The 23636-nt window shown below is 35.2% G+C and overlaps 1 protein-coding gene across 5 annotated transcripts in view; it reads right to left on the bottom strand.

Moving 5' to 3' along the window:
• The window catches only part of NYAP2 (neuronal tyrosine-phosphorylated phosphoinositide-3-kinase adaptor 2), a 260549-nt gene extending 247973 nt beyond the window's left edge, over positions 1-12576 (bottom strand). For 2 of the 5 annotated variants that reach the window (XM_072719376.1, XM_072719378.1), the window contains exons 1-2: positions 11232-11902; positions 3096-3333 (exon numbers count right to left, since the gene is read on the bottom strand). In XM_072719376.1, coding sequence (XP_072575477.1) covers positions 3096-3316 — 221 coding nt within the window. In that variant the 5' untranslated portion in view covers positions 3317-3333; positions 11232-11902. Of the gene's footprint in view, positions 1-3095; positions 3334-4772; positions 4888-11231; positions 11913-12022 lie in introns of those variants that run through there. The other 3 variants (XM_026006199.2, XM_072719374.1, XM_072719375.1) reach the window with 3 other exon arrangements.
• Positions 12577-23636: the final 11060 nt, after the last annotated feature.

The following is a 23636-nucleotide window of genomic DNA, read 5'->3' on the forward strand; positions in this document are numbered from 1 at the left end:
TTAGCCATGCCCCATCTATCTCCTCAATACAGAAGTAAGACAAACCCTGGCAGAATGTTCGGTTAAAGCAGCTCACACCTCTGCTCAAAAATCTTCAATGGATTTTGTTTTCTCCTTCAGAATAAAACACAAAAGTTTATAAAGCTCTATATTACCCGATGGCCTTCTACCAGTCTCAACTTAAATCTCCCCAATCCTTGCCTTGGTCACTGTGTGATGCCTTGTCCTCTTCTTAGAACACCTCAAACTTACTATTCCCCCTGCCTACAATCCTCTTCTTGCCAATAGCCATACACTTCACATCTCTGGCAGCACTTTTCCAATGTCTCAAACATAATTTATGCAGCCTTCCCTAGGCTCTGTTTTTATCTCCTTTACCAAGCTTAGTTTTATCACCTGTTATATATATTTATATATAATTATGTTTAGTGTTGTCTCCTCTTTACCCTTCCCTCAGAATGTATCTTCCTTACAACAGGAAATTTGTTCTGTTAATTGCTGTCACATCAAGGTCTTGAACGTGGCCTGGCAGTTAGCAAAATTTTAAGATATATTTCCCCAGTCAATTAATACATTTAACAGCAAACGTTTGTTGAACAATAAATCTGCTTTAGGTCTTTCTTCCCATGAAAGTTACACTGTGGTTTGGACATCAGCAACCATGGTGCATATTGCAGTATGCATGCATTGTTTGGCCCCGTGGCCTTGAATCTTCTTGATCTCAGGTGTGAGGTGCCCTATCTGTCTTATCAGAATCAGTGTTATTTCTTACAACCAGGATTAAGTCTCTCTGTCTGATCCTTATTTCAGGGTGGAGTCAGAATTCATAAGATAAGGCCACTGAATTAGGACCAGGCAGTTTACCTCTAGTTGGCCATTCCCTTGTGTGGGAAGTTGGTTCATTCTCCTACTATACCCACATCTAGGGAGAAATTCTGAATAGACTGATCATGTGAAATCTTACTGCACCAGGTCTGATCCGACAAATTACATACCTCTATAACTCTCCCGTGAATAACACCACCTGGAACGTAACATGGTGGGTAACTTATTCCTGTCCTTTGCTCTGTTCTCAAGCAGAGCCAGACTAACGTTTGAACTTATGCTGAGAGCATGATGTGGAAATAAAGGTCTTCACATCATTGGGGACTGTTTTTCAACTCAATGTATGATCTGAACTATCTATACTTTAATGCTTTCTAACATGATTCTAGAAAATACTGCTTTCTTAACCTAGCAGAGACCAACTCAAAGTTCACATAACTGAATTTTCTGGACCTCACTTATTATGTAATGACAGGGTTTTGATGTGTTGCCACTTACCTAAATCCCTGCCACCATGCCTCGAACTTCAGGCTCCTTTGGAGTTGTTGGTTATGACTTTTTGAACACTTGACAGAAAACTATCTAAAAATCAGACATTTTCTGTCTTAATATCTTTATAGATAGAACCTTTCTAAAGTTTGTTGATGAAACACAAAAGTTAATAGTACAATGATAAGCACACTTTAGATTTCTGTAAAATCTAATGAAACTTCTGCAAATAATTCTATTTATATGGTTAAAGAAAAGAATGAATGATTGAGTTTTAATGCCGAGATCAGGAAAACTTTCATTATAAAGATGAAGCTGTTTTAGAGACATGTGAATTATTCTTTTTTGTTATGAATTTTAGAAACATTTTAGGAAAACTTTAGAAACCTCATTTTTAATGAGTTTTCTTCAGTGCTAGCATACATACAGAAGTTCCTGAGAATTAATTCCCAAGGGGTGGAAATTGTCCTGAAGAAAGGCTATTTAGTGTATCCTAGAAGGGAATTGGTGATACCAACTAAAATTGGGGAGGAATAAAAAATAGCATAGTCCCCAACAACATATTGACTTAAATATAAACAATTGTGACAATATTTATCAAGTATATAATTTCACAAATATTTTTATACCTGGTAATACACGGATTTCCATTTAACAGTCTAAAATAAAAAGATTACACTGTTTCAAAATAGTCTTCCACAACATTTCTTTTTTTGGTTTCCAATGCTCTCTCTCTTTCCCAAACCTCTCATATAAAGTTATTTGCCTTTAAAGATTAAAGTAGGGCTTCCTTATCTAGTTTCATTATAAGAATAAATAGTTCATCTAACAAATTTTTCCCTAATATCATAATGTTCACAGAGAGGAAGCAAAATTATTAATGTCAGATTAGATGAAAAATCCACCAACTATTGAAATAGCTTAACTAATATTATTCTGTATCCAGCTAATTGATATGGATTAATTTTCTAAGTTCTGAATCTTTGCACTTAGTAAATAGATCTTATTGAAAAAATAAGACTTTGTAGAATGCAATATGCCTCTACCTTTACCACTATCAAATACACACACACACACACATACACACACTGAAAACACTATGACATTCTTGGGGGAATCAAAAGATGTATATCCTTCTTTGGGCTTCAGTGCCCCAGGAAATTTAGCCTCAGTTTGGAAGTTGTAATCTGGTACTTATTTGCTTGTAGCTGTACATTTTGCTGTAAAAAAAGTCATTTCATTTCAACAAACCTGGGGCACTTGGTACCAGACAAGATATGTAATAGTCCTAAAACTCTGCATAGAGAGCACTCAGGGAGGGTCCCCTTGCCTTCAGTGGCTCATATAATTCTAATTATCCATGAGTCTTTTTATAATCTAGGAAGAAGATGAGCCATTATAAAATAAGAACTATAACAAAGACCATTAAAGGTGGGGATTTTCATCAAACACTGACGATGAGATTGTTTATGTGTTCCCTTGGGCTTTTACCAAGAGGTTGTTTGGTATGAGCTTTTATTAAAGAAAACTGAATTCTTTCCCAATCCCCGCTGTACCTCCATATGCACAACACACCAGTAAGTAACTTTTCTAAGCTGAGGCGAGAGTCCTGTGAGTCAGATGAATTGCGTTTCTGTTACAGTTGAGCTGCCAATTTCACTTGGTCTCATCAAGACTAACTGGTAAACACCCTTCTTGACCAGGTGACACCATCACAGCCTTTGCAGAACTCATGGATTTCCTTGTTATGCAAGACTTGGGATACTTTTATTTATATTTACCGTTTTATTGCTTCTTCTTGTCTTCGGCGTTTTTCATTCTTCTCCTTCAAGTAGGCCAGGTTGGTTTCATTTCTCAAGCGGTCATTCTCTCGAGCAATGTCTGATGCATTCTGAATGACCAAACCATCGTAGGCCTTCATCCCCATATCCTCAATATATTGGAGAAATGTGTCCAAAGGGTCTTCCTCAGGATTAGAACTCATCATCTTGGAGGGTATCATGTAAAAAGGAACACTTCCTGTAGGATGAGAACACAGGTTACCTTTATCAAAGGTGAAGGTAAAAAGCAAGGTGTTTGTTTATTCACCCTAATATCTCCTCAACCCAAAGCTCCAATGTTTATGGTAGAATCTATTGGGAGAAAATGTCTCATTAGATACTACAAACCATCAAGAGTATTTGAGGTAAATATTAAATGAAAGTTGCCTAAGTAGCAAACACTCCCTCAAACTGACAAAATTAGCACATCGAAGACCGAATCGCTTGCGTTGAAAGGTAATGTGAGGGTACAAATACAATATGCCAAGGTCAACGTTTGGTTTATGTACTTAGAGTCAAGATTTTGTTTCTCAAAAATGTATTCTTATTTCTATTTGCCATAAAGACTTTCTTGCTCAATTTCAAATAAAATATGATTACTTGGAACAAACTTAAATTAGGTGTAGTTTTTTTTTTATAATTTTAAACTAAGATCCACAAACCTAAAACAAGTGCCAAAATATCGCAGTAATCAAGGAAATACACATTTCTAATATAATTTATTTTGGAAATAATCCCTTTCTGATCCAACATTATTTTTCAAAATGGTGCTGCATCATGGCTGCCTACTTCAACTCAAATAGCATAGGTCACCAAGATCACATTAATCCTCAGCAGTCTGGTAATTCAAGCAATGACAACTACAGTTATCACTGCTACACGAAGATTTGAAAACCCAAACTATAGAACGGATTACTGAAAAACCAAAATCAAACAAAATCAACAACAAAACATAGGACTTTCAACCAACATATACTCTGCTCACCTACAAAATGATGGAAATAATAGCTTCTACCTCCTGCTGATATAATGATTCAGAGAGGCGATGCTATAAAGAATTTAGCTTAGAGTTTAACACTAATAACCATATAGTAATGTTAGCTAATATTATCATAATAAAAGTACAGGTAGAAGATTGGCAGCAATGGTAATGTCAAATGTGTATATGAGTATAGATAGATGGGTGATGGATAACCAGCAGGCTCTGAAAATCAGGATGCCTTGAAATAGAAGTATCCAATGAATTATAGAAATCAATGAAGCCAGAGGATAGAGAAATGGTGCTTCAATCAATCAAAAAATAGAACTGAAGTTTAATTAATTAATTGCATACAAGATAAGTATTTTACCCTTCTAGCTTATTAAGGCCTACTGTCCTCAATTGCATATTCACTGTTGTATAGGAAACTGGTATAATTGAGTCAGATTGAAAAAGCAAAAGCAAAATTAACAAGAAAAAAAACTTGGCCATTTAAAATGATAAATTACATTTATGTCTTTTACGTTCTTTAAAAGTCTCAGAAAGATATTTTTGAAATATTCACCCAAATATCTAAGGTAGAAATCCTCGGCTTTCATTTTTGCTACTACGAATCATTTTCATTTTGATTTTTTTACAAGTATAATCATGTTCCATACCTGGATGGTAGCTATGGAAACTTTACTTCTTATCAGAGTTTATTAGCATTTCAGCTGTCAGTCAATTCATATGTTATTTGAGGCCCATTCTGAATTTAAAGATTTATTCTCCAATCTGTAAGAAATTGTTGAAACAAGAGGATACGAGTTGTTTGTTGACTCATGATTTCTTTTTTGTTATGTTTTATTATGTTTGGTTTGGTTTTAAGCCATAATGGGTTGGCAAATGAAATAGTCTTTTAATTCCAACTATCTAGCATAATTGAATTGTATTGTAATATCAGTCTGTGAGTTTAGATACTCAAGTGGTGGACACATGTGGAAATAAGAAATTACCGCTACAAACGACTGCAATTTTCAGAAAAAAAAAAAGGAACATTATTCTCAGAAAGCTGAAGCATTATGATTATTAGGAATTCATTTTTACCAAGGACTTTAGCAGGGAGTGTGCCTGGATAAAAAAATATCTGTATAACTTTATGGCAATTAATTCTACCATAGTTAAGTGAGCCAAGTCAGTATTACAAGGATTCCACAGATAATGCCTCAGGGTGGAAGATGAACATTCCCACTTTGCCCTGGAGCAAAACTGCATATATCCCATTGTGAAAGACATTACCTCAAAATTTGTATTTCTTCTGTTAAATTTTCCTCCCATCCAAATGACATCAGATATCCTTTATACAGTTATATATTCCAAATATTAACAAGGTTAATTGGGTACTTCTGAAAATTAATTATCTCTGTAAGTGGTCTTTCAAATTGCCTGGAGTTTAAATTGTGTTTATTCCAAGACAATATTAAATAATTATATCATAAAATATTTATCCCATGGAAAGTTGTACAATAAGATTTTTTTTAAAGTTGAGATGAAAATTTGAGGGATAAAAAATCAACCATAAAATCTAGTAATACTTCCAGATAATGAAATGCAAATGTTGAATGCGAGCATGCTTGTCATCTAGTTCTAGGGAAGGATTTGATTCTATGATCATTCATTTATTCAATTATTTCTTGAGCATCTATTATAAACCAGGCACTGATAAAGGCAAAACTGTGTCCTTCTAGACATTTATATTGCAATGTAAAAGCACAATAAATAAAAAAATTGCCATGCAGTCTGACAAGGGCACCAATTCAGGTAACAATGGTGGCTTTCATTAGTTTGTCATGGTTTATGGTCACCATTTTTGAGGATGAACAAAGAAAAACTTTCGACAATTATATTAAAAAATAAACATAAACAATGGACTTGGACTCTACTAATGTTGAAGCATCACATTTTTCTGCTTTCTCATCCACATGTAAAAGGTAATTTGTAATGGGGGGCAGGGACAGAGGGCAGTTAGACAGTTCTGAAGAGCATAACTGAGAACTTGAGTAGTATGACCTAGAAATCCCAATGGAAGCACCCCTAGGTCTCCAACTTTAGACAATCTAATGAACCCCTCCCTCCGAGCTTTAGTTTCCATGTTTTTGCAATGGTGGTTGGAATGATAACTTACCTCCTTACATTATTGGAGGTTCAGTTAGAAAATGAAAATCCAAGAAACATGAGCATAATCATCAGTTACGAACGTTGCTATTAGATACTTTTCACAATTCTTAACTGTGGCCAAGATTATGTTTAGTAATCACTCCTTGATAAACACATTTTTACTGGAACATAAGTGAATAGAATATTTAATGAAGTTCAACATTCTTAGGCACAGATGTGCAAATGGAGGCATGGAAGGCGTTCGCAGACTTGCCTCCTAACCATGCAGGCAGATCATTTATCCATTCTACACCATTTTCTAGGTATAGAGGTATAGACCATTTCTAGGTCTTAGCACATAAGAAGCATGAAGCTCAAAGACTCAGAGTCTTCCAAGCCAAAGGTATTTCTTAGCTGCTGAACTCTGAATGAACAGATTCATTCATTCACTCCTCACTAAAGGAAGATGAGGCCTCATTTAAAAAAAGTGAACTTGATGTGAAGTGTCTATCTTATTACAACTATTACCCATTTCTATGTGGTGAGAACCCACAGTCAGATATGATCATAAATCTGTTTCTCTTTCAGAAATGTATAGTTATGGCTAAGATGGATATTGAGTAAGGAACATTTTATACCACTAAAAACTAAGCTTCATTTTGACTGCTGGATATTAGATCAAGTTCATTTCTGGCCCTTGAATGACAACCCTATATGCAAATATTTTATAGAGCTTTGTCTTGAACACTGAATCCCTAATATTGACATCTTAGGAGGACTATAATAGTTAAGAAGTGAAGAGGCCCCCACCTTTAGGTAGCATCTTTAGCTCTACCCTAATAAGTAAGAGATTCTTATTAGACCTCAAATGACTGCATGGTACTTTTGGGACAACAAAGTGAGTGAGATTGAAAGGATCTGTTACTTTTGCATTCTCCAGTTATCCCCTTTATTTAAATTAGTATGTGCCTGCAGCCATTTTTGCTCCCAACAAATTAGGCATTTTAGCCCCCCCTAGAGCATTAGTTGAAAACTGACATCCATGGTCTTCATCTACAAGGTAGATAGATTTTGATAAAAATGCATGGCATGGACTCAAATAGTGCAAAATTTGTATGTGTGTTCTTTTTCTTGGGAGTTGTAGCTAATATTGAAAATCTGTGTCAGGGTGGTCTTAGGAAAGCACCTAAAATGACCGAGATCAGAATCTCCATACAAATCACAGAGAGCTTCACTTATTCCTTTCTTCCACTGCTATATTGTGTATTCATAAAACCCTCCTTTTGTTTGATTTTTGGATTACTGTATTTAAAATCATTACCATTCTAATAAAAGCTACAGATGTTGGCTTAAACACAACTGGATAGCTAATTGCTCATCTTTATTTTATTCTTTCACTCTTGTTAGTTATTTCCTGTAGACCACACCCTTCACAAAGCATATTTTATATAATATTGTGACACTTCCTAAAACTTGAATTTCACTCTACTTAGCTAAGATGCACCAATTTAAACTGGTGAGATTGAGGTCATATTTAAAACACTAAGCATTTAACTTTGTATTCAATTAACCATGTCTTTATTTTCTTTTGTGTAAAACCATCACTGTACCTTTCCCATGCAGAGCCTAGAGCTGAAAGTATCATTACATTTCTTTACAATGTTTCCACTTAAATGAAACTATTTATTACATATACATGTGGAGCATAGAATATACATAAAAGTATCCAAATGGAATCCATAGAAACATAAAAATCCACTTGCTTATTTTCTCTTTCTGTACCCAAGAAACTCAAGAAGCTGAGATACTGCATGACTTTCAATGTTAAAGCCAAAAAAGTGCACATTTTTGAGGATTCAGTGTATGCAAAAACTTTAAGAACATACATTTATGTAGATTTACCTTATAAATTAAGAAATCAATTTTTATAGCCTTAATTTACCAGAAGATAATTTAATGTGTCACTAATTCGTGTCAAGATTGGGTTCTCCATGGTATAGAAGGGATTTGATTAATTACAGGCTATTGTTGAAGAAAAGACACACAGAAAGGGGCAGATAACAATTAAGCATGCCATATTCTTATACATGTTAAAGTATTTCTCTTTTCTTAAAATTCAGAACAAATTCCTCTTTTGGTATAATTTCATGCATTGTGACATTCTGGCTCTACAAGAAGTGACTCAGGTGGGTGTGTACACCAACTTAGCAGGCAAAGCCTTCTGATGGATCATTGACCACCATCCACCAAAAGTTGGGTTCTAGTATATTAGTATCATCTGAATGAATGAGCCCACTGGCCCTTGTGGGGACTGGTTCTTTTAATCTCTTCTTAAAATGTTTGTTCAGAATTCCTGAAATAGAGTTGTTCTCCATCTAAAACTTTGGTTTTCCAAGATTTAAAGTTGTGAAAACTCCATTAATCCAGATATTTTCTGTATCTACCAAGTGATAGAGGAAGGAAAAGCAACTGTTGGGGAGAGAACTGCTTCTCCATTCTTGAAGTTAAGAAGCTTCTTAAATTTTAGTTCACGGTTAACCCTAAAGGATAATGTTATAGCAAGAATAATGTAAAGTTTATCTTGTGTTGTTTTTATGCTGCTGTTTGTTTTGACTGGGAAAAACAAAATACATACAAGGAAATAAATTTCTCAGTAGAAAGACTAGGCATTTTGCCTTCATTTCACATTGTGTATTTCATTTCACTTGCATATGGGACAGTTAACCAGGCCCCATCCTTAGTTATTTCTGAGTTTTTCACACCACACCTGTCTCAATGCTGTGAGGAAGTTATTAGAATTTGAGCTATTAAAAGTTGATTTTCCCTCTCACTCAAATCATTCCATCCTCTCTAAGACAGAGAATCCTATTTCATGTAGCAGTATCAACTCCTCCAAATAAAAGTTTCCCAAGGCAATTTTTAACTGTATTTTTTTGGTCAGGAGAAGGAAAAAGATCTCTTACATATTTTGCATGTACTCAGACCAATTTGAAAACACATTGTGAAAATATAAGTATTTAAATAATCAGTCTTCACATACATATGTAAAATATGTATGCAAATTAATTTCTAAAATTTGCTGACTTCACATAGGATTAAATCAACAGACAAGATTGCCTGGTTATAATTCGTCACCTGTGTAAACCACGTCAAAATTGTTATTCTGATAATGTGTCAAAAATAAATCCTATCATTTCACTTTGATTATGCTTAAAATCCTGCCCTCGACCCCACAAATGGTCATGCTCATTTTCTTATTCAAACTTTCATCAAAATGCAGCTGTTCTGCCCAAAATGGGAAATGTTAGAGTTAAAACCACGAGAGCTTGTTGAAGTGACTACAAAGACGCTGATTGCTTTTTTTTCGCAGAAGGCAGATTACTTGATAGTGAGTTTTTCTCTACACTCTCCCTTCCCACAATGGGTAAAATGGGTATGGATCATGTTAATAGAGTAACATCATAAATCGGACTTCCCCAAACTTCCCGGTTGTCATGTGCTATGTGCCTACGGTCTAAAGAAATAGCACAGTTCCAGCAATATTAGGGACTCACACAAAATGTCAACGGCTGAGGTACTTTTCTGAGCCTTTGGCCAAATGTTTCCAGACGCTTACAAGGCAGTATTTGCAAAGTAGATATAGTCAGTATGATAAATTGCTGACTGGAGCTGCAATGGAAACCATCTAATTGAATTGAGAGTCTATGACTTTTTTTATTTCTTGTAACAATAGACAACCTTCTTGTCTCTAGGATTTTTACACTTCTCTTTCTAAACTTTGCTAATGCCCCAAGTCCTTGGGCTTCTCTATAGTTTCTTTTGAAGTGGTAGTATTTTTTCTCAGGTCTGTTTTCACTGATTTCCTAAACTGTCAATGTCCTTCAGAGTCCCCTTCTTTGCTGAGTTGGCAAACATATGTTGCAATGGCCACAGAAAAATAAAATAATTTTGGTATTTGTGGCTCACATATTCTAATACTAATCTGTTTACCAATTGACAGTATAAAAAATAAGTTGGAACATTATTTAACATGTGAAGAATTAGGAGAGGAGTTCATTTTCACTCTTGCTCCACAGTCATTATTTCATACGAGTTGGTTATAATTTTTTGCATGTTAAAATGACTAGAACTACATAGTATAACTTTTTACACTGAATTCCCTTATTTTGGGGCTATGTTTAAAAAACACACAAAAACAACAGTTCTATGGTACGGAAACAACTTTAGGCTTTCCTAATGAGAAGGAACAATATTAATTTCATGTAATAGTTCTTCCAGCTAGGGAAGACCTATATTTCTTGTATTTAAAATATTTCTGGTTCTTGAAAAAATTAAGGTGAAGACACTCCAACAAAATAAGTGTATATCCCAGGTAAAACAAGTCTACCAAAAGTTCAATAGAAAATATTTGTTGTGATAAGGTTAAGGAAATCTTTCTGATATTGAGTGATATTAAAATACATGTTTCTCAAAAAGGTTTAGATCTACTCAGGAAGAAGCAGTTTCAGCTTTAGTGTATGTCTGATAGTTTTTTTTTTTTCTTGGTAGGTTTTTTTTTTTTTTTTTAGAATGCAAAATTAGGCTGACACAAATGTGCTGAGAGACTGTTGTAAAATATTTATGGTATGGAATAGCAGATAAATAGCTAGCATGCACAACGTGAATGCCAATTAACACCCTTGAAAATATTTTCAATGCTTTTAATAATTTAACATGGCTTATTTTACCAATGAAAATCTAGTTTAGCCATTTCTGTGGTAATGTAACTAAGTGGGTGAGAGGGTACAAAATAGCCTGAGGCTTATTAAAGCCTTAGATGCCTTCGCTGTGGCTTTATTTCTGTTCCACCTAATAAGACATGCAAACTTCAGCATTAAGTATCCCCAGATAAAATCCATTCCATTTCATAACCAGATTGCTTGATCTATTTAGTGCTGGATTCAATTAGCATGCTTAGATAATCTGAAAAATGAGATACATACCAAAATTTAAGTCTCCAGGGAGAGCTAAGTGCAATAATCAGAAGGTGACTTGTGTCTTTCAGAGCCCTCTCTCGCGGTTGATCTCAGGGCAGTTCTGTAGGAGTAATCCAGCACCATAAGAAATAGACTTGTAGTTCAGCTCAGTTTTTCTTCAATTAAAGTGCATTGTGTCTGGATGGGAAAAGTGTCCATTCCCAGATTCTTCATCACTAGAGATCAGAGCATTCTTGATGTTCTTCCTATCAGATAAAATGGCCTTTAAAGTTTGCTAGGAAGATACGGTGGCAGAAGACAGGTGCTTGCTTCCTTAAATCGACATTCAGAGAAAAGAGGGCATAGCTAATGGGTGGGGATGAATACACAGCCCCTCGCCTTCCAGGTCCAGCAGGAAAGAAATTGAATGATTTTACCCACTTTGCTACACAGATGATTACAAGACTCGAAGCAATCACCCAGGCTGGCTAAGGTGCCTCATTTGATTATATTCTGTGAAGACAAAAATAAATGAAAACAAAAAATCAGAAGCATCCTCTCTAAATGTCTCCTTTCAGCCAAAAAGATGCTCTTTCTCATTGCCACTTACATACAGAAGGTTTGGAGCAGCCTAGCTTGTGGCATCGTCCCTCCCCCGTGACAACCAGCTCTCTCTCTCCCATTCTCTCTCTTTCCCCTCCCTCCCTCGCTGCCCCTGACTCCCTCCCTTCCTGCTTCTCTCTCTCTCTCCTCTCCAGCTGCCTTAGTCTGTTGATGCTGCTGCTGATTAATCAGGGATTCTGAAACAAAGAACCTACCTTCTGAAATAAGCAGTAATCTTTCTTCTCTGTTTCTGCAATCCGTCTGCCTTGAACAGCAAAGCTGCCAGCATTCTAGCACCTTGGATAGTTCCTGCTCACTAGGCCCATTGGAAACGGAAGAAGAAACTGAAGAAATGGCAAGAAACCCGAAAGCAGCATCGTTCTACTTCGGATTTCGCCTCCCTGGGGCCTCCCATCCTCATTAAAGGCCTCACATCTAGGCAACAGAACCTCTCTCTTTTATCTATCTGAACTGAAGTCTGATTAGTCAATAATAAAATGAAAAGAGGATAAAGAAACCCCTTCATTTATATCCACTACAACACTAAAATTCAATCTTTGTGGAGAAGAAAAAATATAAATCCATCAAAAATAAATGTTCTTCCTACAGAGGGTGTTTAGGTGATAAGCTTTTCACCCCTGGCATGCCTAATGAAAATGAGCAACAACTTAAATGGAACATCGAGATCGCAGTTTGATAACCTTATTTGATATCAATTTTGCCTGCACCCTCCCTGCACAGCCGAGCCAGGCACACAATTACTGCTGACGTACTTCGGGCTGCTGCTTGGGGAAAGAGGGGAGGAGCCTTTTAACCTCATCAAAACAGCTTCATGCCACCTGCTCCCATGGCATGAGAACAAAACTAGCCCACTTAGAAAGAACATGCACAGCACACACGTATGTTGAATAAAGATCTCAGAGAGCATGCTATTTTTTTTAACAAAAATAAGATGTGAATTAACTATGGTGTGTGTGTCACTGACTCCTGTAGACTCCCTGTTGAAATTATTTAAAGTCATCCTATTTCTTATATTTCCTGAGGACTCTCTTCATTCCATTCTTAAAAGCCTGCTGAATATATGCTTATATGCCATGTTATATAATACAACTTCTATAAATATATGTATATAGGTATACAAAAATATGTGTGTCTATACATACACACACAGCTCTAAGTTTTTATCTGATCTGTTTTTCTCAAAGTAAGAAGTATAGTGAAGTATAATATGAATTTTTATTGTGTAAGTTGGTATTATGGTAAATGTAACAATAAGCAATGATTTCTTTTAAATTGGGGCTAAAATACCAATTTTGAGCAGAATAATGAGCTTATTATTCAGTTGGGACCAGCAGATTGCTTTTTTTTTATAAAGATTTTGTTTATTTATTCATGAAAGACACACACAGAGAGAGAGAGGCAGAGACACAGACAGAGGGAGAAGCAGGCTCCTTGAGGGGAGCCTGATGTGGGACTCGACCCCAGTACTCCTGGACCATGCCCTAAGCCAAAGGCAGCTCAACATTGAGCCGCCCAGGTGTCCCAAGGTAGATTTCTTTTATCACATTTTTTTCTGGTAACTCTTTTTGTAAATTACTTTCACTCACAAACAGATTTTCCCAAGAGTTGTCCCCAAAACTGAAATTCATAGCTAATTTCTTAGAATAATGTAACCTGAATGTAATTTTTCATGCATCTATGAACCATAAAAATTAATAAACTTAAGTTTACCTTCATGATTCTTAAATGCTACCTGAAACTGCACCACAAATTTGCAAATTTTATTTTTTTTTAACTTGTAAGTATCTGGGGAAAAAGGAAATCAGCATGTTGCATTGCTGTAAGAATTTTAAGTTTTCACATATCCTAATGCACATTCGTAAAACAAATCACATATGTCACTTATTTCTTAGTTTTTGTGCCTCTACTTTTTGGATAAAATAGGACATCTGTTTCATACATTGTGGAAGATTAGATGAAAAAGGAAGGGAAATTTAATTAGGAAAGAGAAGAGGTCACATATCTGTCTCTCTCAAGCTCTCTCTCTTTCTCCCTCTTTTTTACCATCTTACCCCCACACTCTCTCTCTTTCTCAATGTTATGAAGATTCTAAAAACTTAGTACACTGTAGGGGAACAAAGTCCCTCAAGTACCACTTACAAACTAGTAACAGTCACCATACTGTCATCAAGAGGTTATTTTTGGTGGTCGAGTGTTCTCATGGAAGTTGTCTTTAAGCACGTGACCAAAAGCAGGAAAGACCTATTCTAACAAAATTTTAGGAAGTGGAAATGATTTATCATGACTGATAACTCTATCAGGTTTGGGAGAACCACATTTTTTAACTACAGAGAAATTGAATAAACACTATATAAAGCCCATTTCTACATAGGAGAAAATTAATACCCAGATAAGCATACAGACTTGCTTTAGGACTCGTACCCATTGGCTCACTGGGATAAGGGTAAGAGGTCACTGGGCTGTTGTGCATCTCATTACCCTTGACAACGCAGTGGCTCTCAGTCACCTGGATGTCATGTCCAGGATAATTTCAAACAAAGTGAGGAGAGATTGACTTATGGTTGTTAAATTAAAAAAAAAAAAAAACACACCATTTTTCCCACACAATTCCCAAGAGCAAAAGGGATTTTTATTTCAAGAGAACAGCGAGAACATAGAATTCTTCACATTTAGTATTTTCAGCTTTAGTAAAATTTATGATTATTGTGTTTCCTTTCTGTTCTCATTTCTTTTTTTTTTTTCTCTTCTTTTCACAGAACAGAGTTTGGGTGCCATCACATTATATCAACCCTATCTTCTTAACCCATGACCTCCTCATTTCAGGCCACAGTATACATTCATCAGGCAATTTCTTCTCTGGAGATATAGTAGTGTATTGAAGCTTATAACACGTTTGGGAGTTGGTGTCTGGAAGGTCCCCAGAACTAATTCTTTAGATCTCACTGAATGAAACAGAAAAGGACCTGTACTTTCAAGTAACCTTAGAATCAGTAGAATTCATCTCCAATCATTTCAGTAGTATTCAGAGAAAAAAAATCCACAGTCAAAATTAAAGTTGAAAATGTTTATGTTAAAAATAAAGGTATAGAGATACCAAATAATTATGTGTTGGTTTATTTCTTGAACATCTTTATAAAATACACAGATGTTCCTGATGTCATAGAAACTAGTCATTGCAATGTCTCATGACTTATTTCTTCTAAAGTTCTTAAGTCAAGGTAAAAATGGGCTCTTTCTGTTGTGCCGTACTGGCTAACAGACTTGATGTTCTTGGGGTTAAGTAGAACTCAGATAGAGAAGGAAAGTTGAAGCACTGAAAGTGCTTCTTAATCTATAAATCAGCCAGATGGTGGGGAGTGCTTTTTGTATAAAAGTGATGCAAATGAGAAAATGAGAATTGAAACTGAGCAATCTAGTTACCTCAACTTAAGGGGTTTATTCAAATACATCAAGATGTACTCTCTGAAGTCATGTCATAATTTATAATAAAGCCTTTCTAGTTTTTTTTCATGATCTGTAATCTTTCTATTATTCTTTCCACATTTAGCTTAGGGAGATGACACCTCCGTTTTAATGAAATTATTCCACTAGGGAAAAAGCTAATCTTCCCATCCAATCAGGATTTCTAAGCATTCTGGTAACAGCATGAAATGAAAGTCTTGGTAGAATGAGAACCATATGTTCCTCATGATTTTCGCCTATACAACGACGTAGGTATCGACAGAAGTTGCACATGGCTTAGGGACTGTCAAGCAGTGGATAATGATGTAGTGCTCTAGGATTCAGAATACTGAGTAACTGGGGGGAAGGGGGAGATTTATTGTCTAGTAATGTACACAAAAGCTAAATTTATATTGTCAAGGGAGCAAACTGGCAATAATTGGAATATTTCATGACAGGAAACACATGGATTGACTCAAACATATGAATTGATCCCTCTCTTCTTTTGTCCAGCAGTTATCTCCTAGTGAAGATTTCAGAAGATTTTATACTTAATAAATTATATTTGTCTCTATACTCAAAAATAATACAAATAGTGTTAAAAAAAAAAAAACAATCATTTGTTCTAGGGAACCAAATACTCAAACTCCAACAAATCTTCTCCCTTCTTTGAACGGATGATGTCTACTCAAGTTACAAAAATTGGGAATGTGTTACCTTGGTTGCCTTTCCTGAGTTACCAGTGTCAAACCTGGTTATGTGTTTTCTGTATTATGAACTACTCCATCAATAAATACACCACCAGTAAAGAATAAGATCATGAAATTCTTTCCTGCTCTTCAAGCATACCTATTTCATCCTCCAACTGTGCTGGTCTAAGACTCCTGAAAAAAAGTGGGATCTTTTTCTTCTATCCCCAGGGCTCTAGCATACAGATTGCATCTAGCCAGTGGCAGGGATTTGTTGAATGACTCCAGATCTCAACTAATAACATGCCTGCCCAAGGAGAAAAGTCAAAAAGGCCTGTATATTAAACATAAAGTTCTCTTTTAAAAATGAGATTCTAAATCAAAATTTTTAAATGCACCCCCCTCTAAAACTTAACCATTTAAGGAGAGAGAATCTTTCCAAAGGGATTCTAAATTTTCTGAGTGAAAAATCCAGAATAATCAGTTTTACATTCAAGTATTTATTTATATTTATATTTTATTTCTATTTTTTTATCAAAATAATTAGGGTACCATAGAAAGACCAGTTGAATACACAAACATAGAGATCAAATTTAGAGAAAACAATACAATTTTTCTGAGACACTGTCTCAAAGCTCACACTGCCATAAAAAGATACCATGACCTTGGTGGGTTAAAAAACAGTCATTTATTTCTCACAGTGTCCAAGTCTGAAAGGTCCAAGATCAAAATGCTGGAAGATGAGTTTCTAGTGAAGTTCTTCTGTTGGCTTGCAGCTTTCTTACTGAGTCCTCACAGGATGAAGAGAGGAAGCTCTGGTCTGTTTTGCTTTTCCAAAATCCATAATCTCTTCATGGAGATTAAGACTCTCCCAACCTGGTCTAAACCTAAGTACCTCCCAAAGATCCCACCACAAACACCATCACATTGGGGTCAGAGTTTCAACATATAAATTTGGAGGAGACACAAATATTCAGTCCATAGCAAAGACATAAATTAAGATGGGGGAAATAGATGTTGTCTTCTGGAATAGAAAGAATCAATTTTGTAAATAATTCCTTCTCACTAAATTGGCTTCAAAGTGAATGTATTTTTAATTGAAATAAAAATTTGATGATTGATGGAACTTGAAAAGCTATTGATAGATATTGTCTTGACTAAATACCAAAGAATGTTGCAAAGCTATATTGATTTTCTGGTAGCATAGGACAGTTGATTTTCAATCAAGAGTTCAGAGAACCCAGAAAAAGTATATATGGGTAATATAACACATGATAGATATGCTATTGCATGTCAGTAAGTAATACAATTAAACAAACAGAAATGCATACATACACATATACAAGATTTTTATGATCTCTTGCATAAAAGCAAATCTAGAGTCTTGCTACTCAAAGTGGGATCCAAAAAGCTGCAGCATCAGTATCATTTGGGGACTTGTTTCATATAGGAAGCTCAGTCTCCCCCCAGACCATCTAAGTCAGGAGCTGCATTTTAACATATGCCTCAGTGATAGGTGTGCATAGTAACATTTAAGAAGCACCTTCCAATGACAATTCATTCAACGATGGCAATGGTCAATATCGTCACTGTCAAAACTGATAGTCACTAGGCACATGTGGCTATTGAGCACTTGAATTGTGGTCATTGAAAATGAGAAACTAATTTTACATTTTATTTTTATTTTAATTACTTTTAATTTAAAATTTACATATAGATAGGACTATCATATTGGGCAAGGCAGCTCCAGACCTTTCTTTGAAATACTCGCATATGAAAAACAATCTACTGAAAGAAATTTTAATAAGATCTTGGGGGTGGAGATGGTCTATCTAAAGATAACAGCAAAGCTTAAAACAAGTAAGTGAAAACCAAGAGAACTAAAAATGTAAAATATTTCAATGGGAAAGATTTAAAAGATTATAAAGTACAAAATTAGGAAATTATCTGCAACATATATGAGAGCTAAGCAGTTACATTGTCCTTCTATATTACTAATTTTAAAAAATCCTCATAAACAAGCAAGAACAAAACACTACAGCACCAAACAAGGATAGAAGATAGGAATGACTTATTCACAAAGTTAGAATTTGAAACGGCAAATAAATACAAAAAAAAAAAAAAAAAAAAAAAAAGTTTAACCTCAATAGTAATAAAATGCAATTAAATCACAAATGGGTCATTTTTAAATAATTTCCCATGCTGATAAATATGTGGAGAAATGGATAGTTACATAAATTTATGCAACTAAATGAAGGGAAATCTGATAATGTTTTAATTTACTTTTTAATGAGCACAGTCTTTGAAATACTACTTCTACTTTAAGGACATGAAAAGTGCACAAAACTATATGTTTGAGGCTACTCGCAGTTTGTAATAACAGAAATTTGAAAATTCTCTACATAGTCAAGAATAGGAGATTGAAAAATATTATGTAATATTAAAATTATGATATAGATCTATATTCATCTATGTGAATGTGAGAACTGTATAGATAACAGTATTATTTCTAGAAAGGAATTGTTAGGCTGGTACACTGCTCATCCCTATATCCTAACTGCATGACAACGGGCAAACCACGTAACCTCTCTCTGCTTCAGTTTATTGATCTGAAAAATGACAATACTATTAGCACAAGTCATAAATTTATTGTGAAGATTCAAACTGTCCATGTAAAACTCTACATAAAATCAAAACCTGTGTCTAGCACTTAATGTGTACCAAAAAATTCTAGCTGCCCTTAGTAATAGATGTAATCACAGTATAGGATGCAGTACTTGGAAAGATAACCAATACTAAGCCGGAAACCAATTCAGTCATGTTTTCGAATCCAGTGGCCATTCTTTTCATCATCCCACTCATAGTACTATTTTACCTTATCTTCCATAATGCTGTATTCTTCTGTTTTCCCTCTTGTTTTGGTAACTTCTTCCTCCTTGTCTTCTTTACTGATCCTCCTCTGCTTGGATTCTAAATTATGGAATGGCCCAGACTTCATATTTTCTTTTCCTGGTCCTCTAATGTTTAAAAAAAAAAAACAGACAACCTAGTCACCCTCATCCTATCAGACCACTTTCTCTGCAAATACTCATCACCATTGGATATTATCTTGTTTATGCACACATGTATACACACACATAAATATATTGGACATATTTTTACTACTTTTTTATTTTACCAGTTTTTTCTTACTAGGATACAAGCCTCATGAGAACAGGTACCTTCAAATTGCCTCATCTCTGGATCCCCAGCAAATAGAGAAATGGTTCATATATACCATATACTGAGTTAAACTTATTGAATAGCTATATTACATAGTAAATAATATACCATGATACATGCATACTTATAATACTCATGCATAAATGTAATAACAGCAATAGTAAACACATACATGATGTTTATCACATGCTCAACTCTAACTCAATAATTCAATCACCACACAGATGTTAAGAGCAAGCAAATCTTCCTCATCTTTAAATTGGAATAATGAGGGAGAGTTTAAGGGATTTGTCTAACTATTACACAACTATTAGATTCAGAGGGAAATTTCTAGTCCAGAAAAAATAGCATCATTGTGTTCACATCTGGGTGATGATTTTTTTTTTTTTTTACTCTTTAAAAAGTAGATGTAGGTGTTGCTTAAATAAGTTTTCTCAAATAAGCATATGCTATTTTTATAATAATTTCATAGGGTAATTTTGGGGAAAATTCCCCCTGAAAGAGAAGCCTTTGGAACCTTTGAATTTCCATTTATTTTTAAAATGAGAAGCCTGGGTCAGGAGGATTTGTGAAATGGAAATGTGGCCAACGCATTACGAAGTTGGCAATACCTGCAACAAGGAGATAAAAATTCAAAAGTATGTATGAGTAGTGTATCGGCCAGATAGCATTTGGGGAAAAGTTATATTATACAGCAAGAAGGAATCACAGGTGGAAACAACCTGTCTAATGAAAATATTTAAAACAGGACTTAGAAGATTGTGCCCTTCAGGACTGGGGCCAGTTCGTTGTCTCTGACTGCCTTAGTTGATACTGAGCCAAGTCTTGCCCTCTTTTTCGGCTTCTGCCATTTAAAATGCTATAGTATTTCCTGAATAGAGACATTGTAGTCTTATTTAAGCTCACACAGAGTTAATAAGTATTTGAAAATACCCATCAGCAATTAGAGAGAACAGTGGAAGAAACAAATGAAAGCTGTAGCCTACAATATATTCTCCAAGCCTATTTCCTCACCTCATTTAGTTAATCCAAATAAAGTTCTTTGAGGGAATTTTAAGGCAGATGAAGGAGGTCAGGGAAATTGATCACTAAAGTAAGGCATGAGGTACCACACTCCTTCAAAACATACTGACCAATGAGAGTGATGAATTCAATGATCTCATTCCTCAACATTCGGTCTTCGAACTCTAGGCTGACTATGATTTAAATCTAAGGTGTTTGTGGATAAAGTTTCCACATGATTGTGCTGCAGTTCACTCTCTGGGTGGCTGGCCACTATTCTGACGTCAAATTTAAATACAGAAACAGGACTTTGTTGATAAACCAATGTAATTCCTTCATTAAACAGATCAGGAAATTGAAGACAGAAAGTTAAACAGCTTGTCTAAGAAAAGGAAGCTTCTTCTTTGGCTGTCCAGGACTAGTTAGCTCTCTTTCTCATCTATAGTGCTTTCTTTTCATTCACAGATTTTTTTTTTCAGCTCTTTGGGAAGAACAAAGTCACATATTTCAAATGTAAACCAGGAGTAAAACCAACTTTGTGGAGTGATGAAGTAAGACAATGAAATATCCATTGGGATCTGAGAAATATCAGTCAGGCTCTGGGTACAATTGTGAGATGGTTTCCTGGTGATCTCAATAATCCCTTTCAACTTTCCCCACCCTATCTCATTCTGCACTCTCAACCAAATGCCTACTGCCCTCTCCTTGACTCCTGGAAACTTCGCTCAAGAGAGAATTTGCTATTAGTTTGCACATGTGCTTCTCTCTACTGGAGAAGCTCTTTCCTGGATATCTGCATGGCCTTTATTGATAACCTCTAAAACTTCCCTCCTGAACATCTGTTCTCAAATATTATCATGCCACTTGCCTTTGGAGTTACATTTACCTGAGTTTACAGCTCAAATTTAGTCTTAGTTGTATACCACAAACAATATTTAACTTCTATGTGGTTCAGCTGGTGTTGGAAAAATGGTGACAGGACCTATGTCCTACAGCTGTAATAATTAAATGAGTTGTCATTTGCAAAATGCAAAACATTAAATCCAATTGCCCTATTTTATTTCTTTTCATGCATTTTTATATGCTATTATCTTAATGATATATTCACTTATTAACTCATTTATTATTTGTCTCTACTGTGGTAAAAAAAAAATTCTAGAAGAGCACAGAACTTGATTTTCTTTTTCATCTCACCTCCCAAGTGTTCGGAAAGTTTCTTGGAATATGAAGGCCCTTAAGAAACATTTTGTTAAGTAGCCAATAGTTGTTCACATTTTGGGGCACGTCAGTATATATATCCTTGGGTCCATTCAGTCTCAGGCTTATTTCTAACACTGAATGAAGCCCTGTTTGGACTGACAGTGTTTCAAGCCTCAGTAAAGAGGGTGGTAAAGGGCACAGGGGACCCATGTGGCAGGTGGCCCCAAGTGAACCACAATTGTTTCTAAAATTTGATTCTTCTCTTTGCTTAATCTCTGCCTTTATCTGAGGGTTACCAAATACCCACTCTGAGGAATTTGTGTTCAATTACAAGTGATTTCTTTTTTTTTTCTTTTTCTTTTTTTTTTTTTTTTTAAAGAGAGAGAGAGAGAGAGGCAGAGACACAGGCAGAGGGAGAAGCAGGCTCCATGCACCAGGAGCCCGATGTGGGATTCGATCCCGAGTCTCCAGGATCGTGCCCTGGGCCAAAGGCAGGCGCCAAACCGCTGTGCCACCCAGGGATCCCCTTACAAGTGATTTCTAACTTTAGGGGTATCACCTAGTTTAATGTTTTTTTTCTCATTGCAAATAGACTCTGACAACAAAGACAAAATTTGAGTTCATAATCCTCTAATTATTTTGCCTAATGTTTATGTAAGTAGACAGGTGGCAACACTGATGAAATGATAAAAATGAAACAGGGAGGCAATTGAGTTTGTTAACTTGTAGTTATGAAAATTTCCTTATGAATTTCTTCACATTTTAGTTTTTTCCTTTCTTGGGTCTAAGGGAAATAAATGTGAAATAGAATTTCAAATAACAAAATAGGTTACAGAAAACCATGCCTTGGGAAGAGAAATAAACTAGCTTGAGAAAAAAAAAAAAGTGAAGATTTAAAGTAAATCAATCACTTACAACGTTTAAATCACATTTGATCTATGGCTTAAGAGATTAGCAAAAATATTCAAAGGAAGTACAGAGAACCACGCCAATCACACAAAATCACCAGAGTTAAGGAAACACAAATAGCTAATTTTGGAAGTAAAAAAGCTTTGATGATGGAGCTATCCAATGGCTCCAGCCCAGGGACTACATTCAACAGACACCCAATTAACACTATTTATTGAAAAATGGCTATACAGAATAAGTACAATGAATGAGTTCTAACTTGCTCTTCTTTTCCTTCTTCTTCCTCTTCTTCCTCTTCCTCCTCTTCTTCTACTTCCTCCTCCTCCTCTCCTTCTTCTTCTCTGTCTTCGTCTTCATTACTGTTGTTATTATTATATTTCCCATGCCTCTTGAGCACAGTATGCAAATACTTACAATTAATAAGTAAACAATTAAAACAAATGTTTGTGAATGAACTCTGCTTGGGTCTAGTGAAGAAGTTTTGAGGTTGAGGGGGAAGGAATGTAAAAGTCAGAAAAGAGTAACAATGTGGTCCATTTATTTTACAGTTTAGAGTCTGATATAGTCTGCAGATCTCTCTTAAATTTTCACTTATACACTTATGTTTAGATGAGTTATTTCAATAAAATGTGCTTTTTTTCCCTTGATAATAAAATAAGATTTATAACTACTGTGTCTATAAAACAAAATACAACCATATCAAAATTACAGGAATGTTATTATAAGAAAACCATATTAAATAAAACTATATAGCATAAAATAGTTAGATAATATTATTTTTCCAAAGTCTTTAATTTATAAATTAAGAACATGTAGCCATAAAAAATGTATGATTTGTGCAAAGTCCATCAATGATAAATCTGTGGTAGAATTTAATGTTCTGGTACAGTCATTATGGAAAATATCAAGTTTCCTTATAAATTAAAAATAGATCTACCATATGACTCAACAATCCCACTTCTGGTATATATCTAAAGGAAATGAAATCAGGATCTCAAAGATATATCTGCACTTCCATGTTCACTGTAGCATTATTCACAATAGCCAAGAAAGATAGGGAAACCACCTAAGTGTCCATCAACAAATGAATGGATAAAGACAAGGATGCGTGTATTTGTGTGTGCGTGTGTGTGTAATCATTCTTACATGTGGAATTTTTAAAAGTCAAATTCATAGAAGTAGAGAGTATAATAGTGGTTGCCAGGGGTTGAGGGGAAGGGGAAAATGGGAAGACTTTGGTCAAAGGATAAAAACTTCGTTAGAAGATGAATAAATTCTGGAGATCTAATGCACAGCATGATGACTATTGTTAACAATAGAGTACTGTATAGATAAAATTTTCTGA

Source organism: Vulpes vulpes, chromosome 9 (assembly GCF_048418805.1).
Source record: "Vulpes vulpes isolate BD-2025 chromosome 9, VulVul3, whole genome shotgun sequence".
Classification (NCBI taxonomy): domain Eukaryota; kingdom Metazoa; phylum Chordata; class Mammalia; order Carnivora; family Canidae; genus Vulpes; species Vulpes vulpes.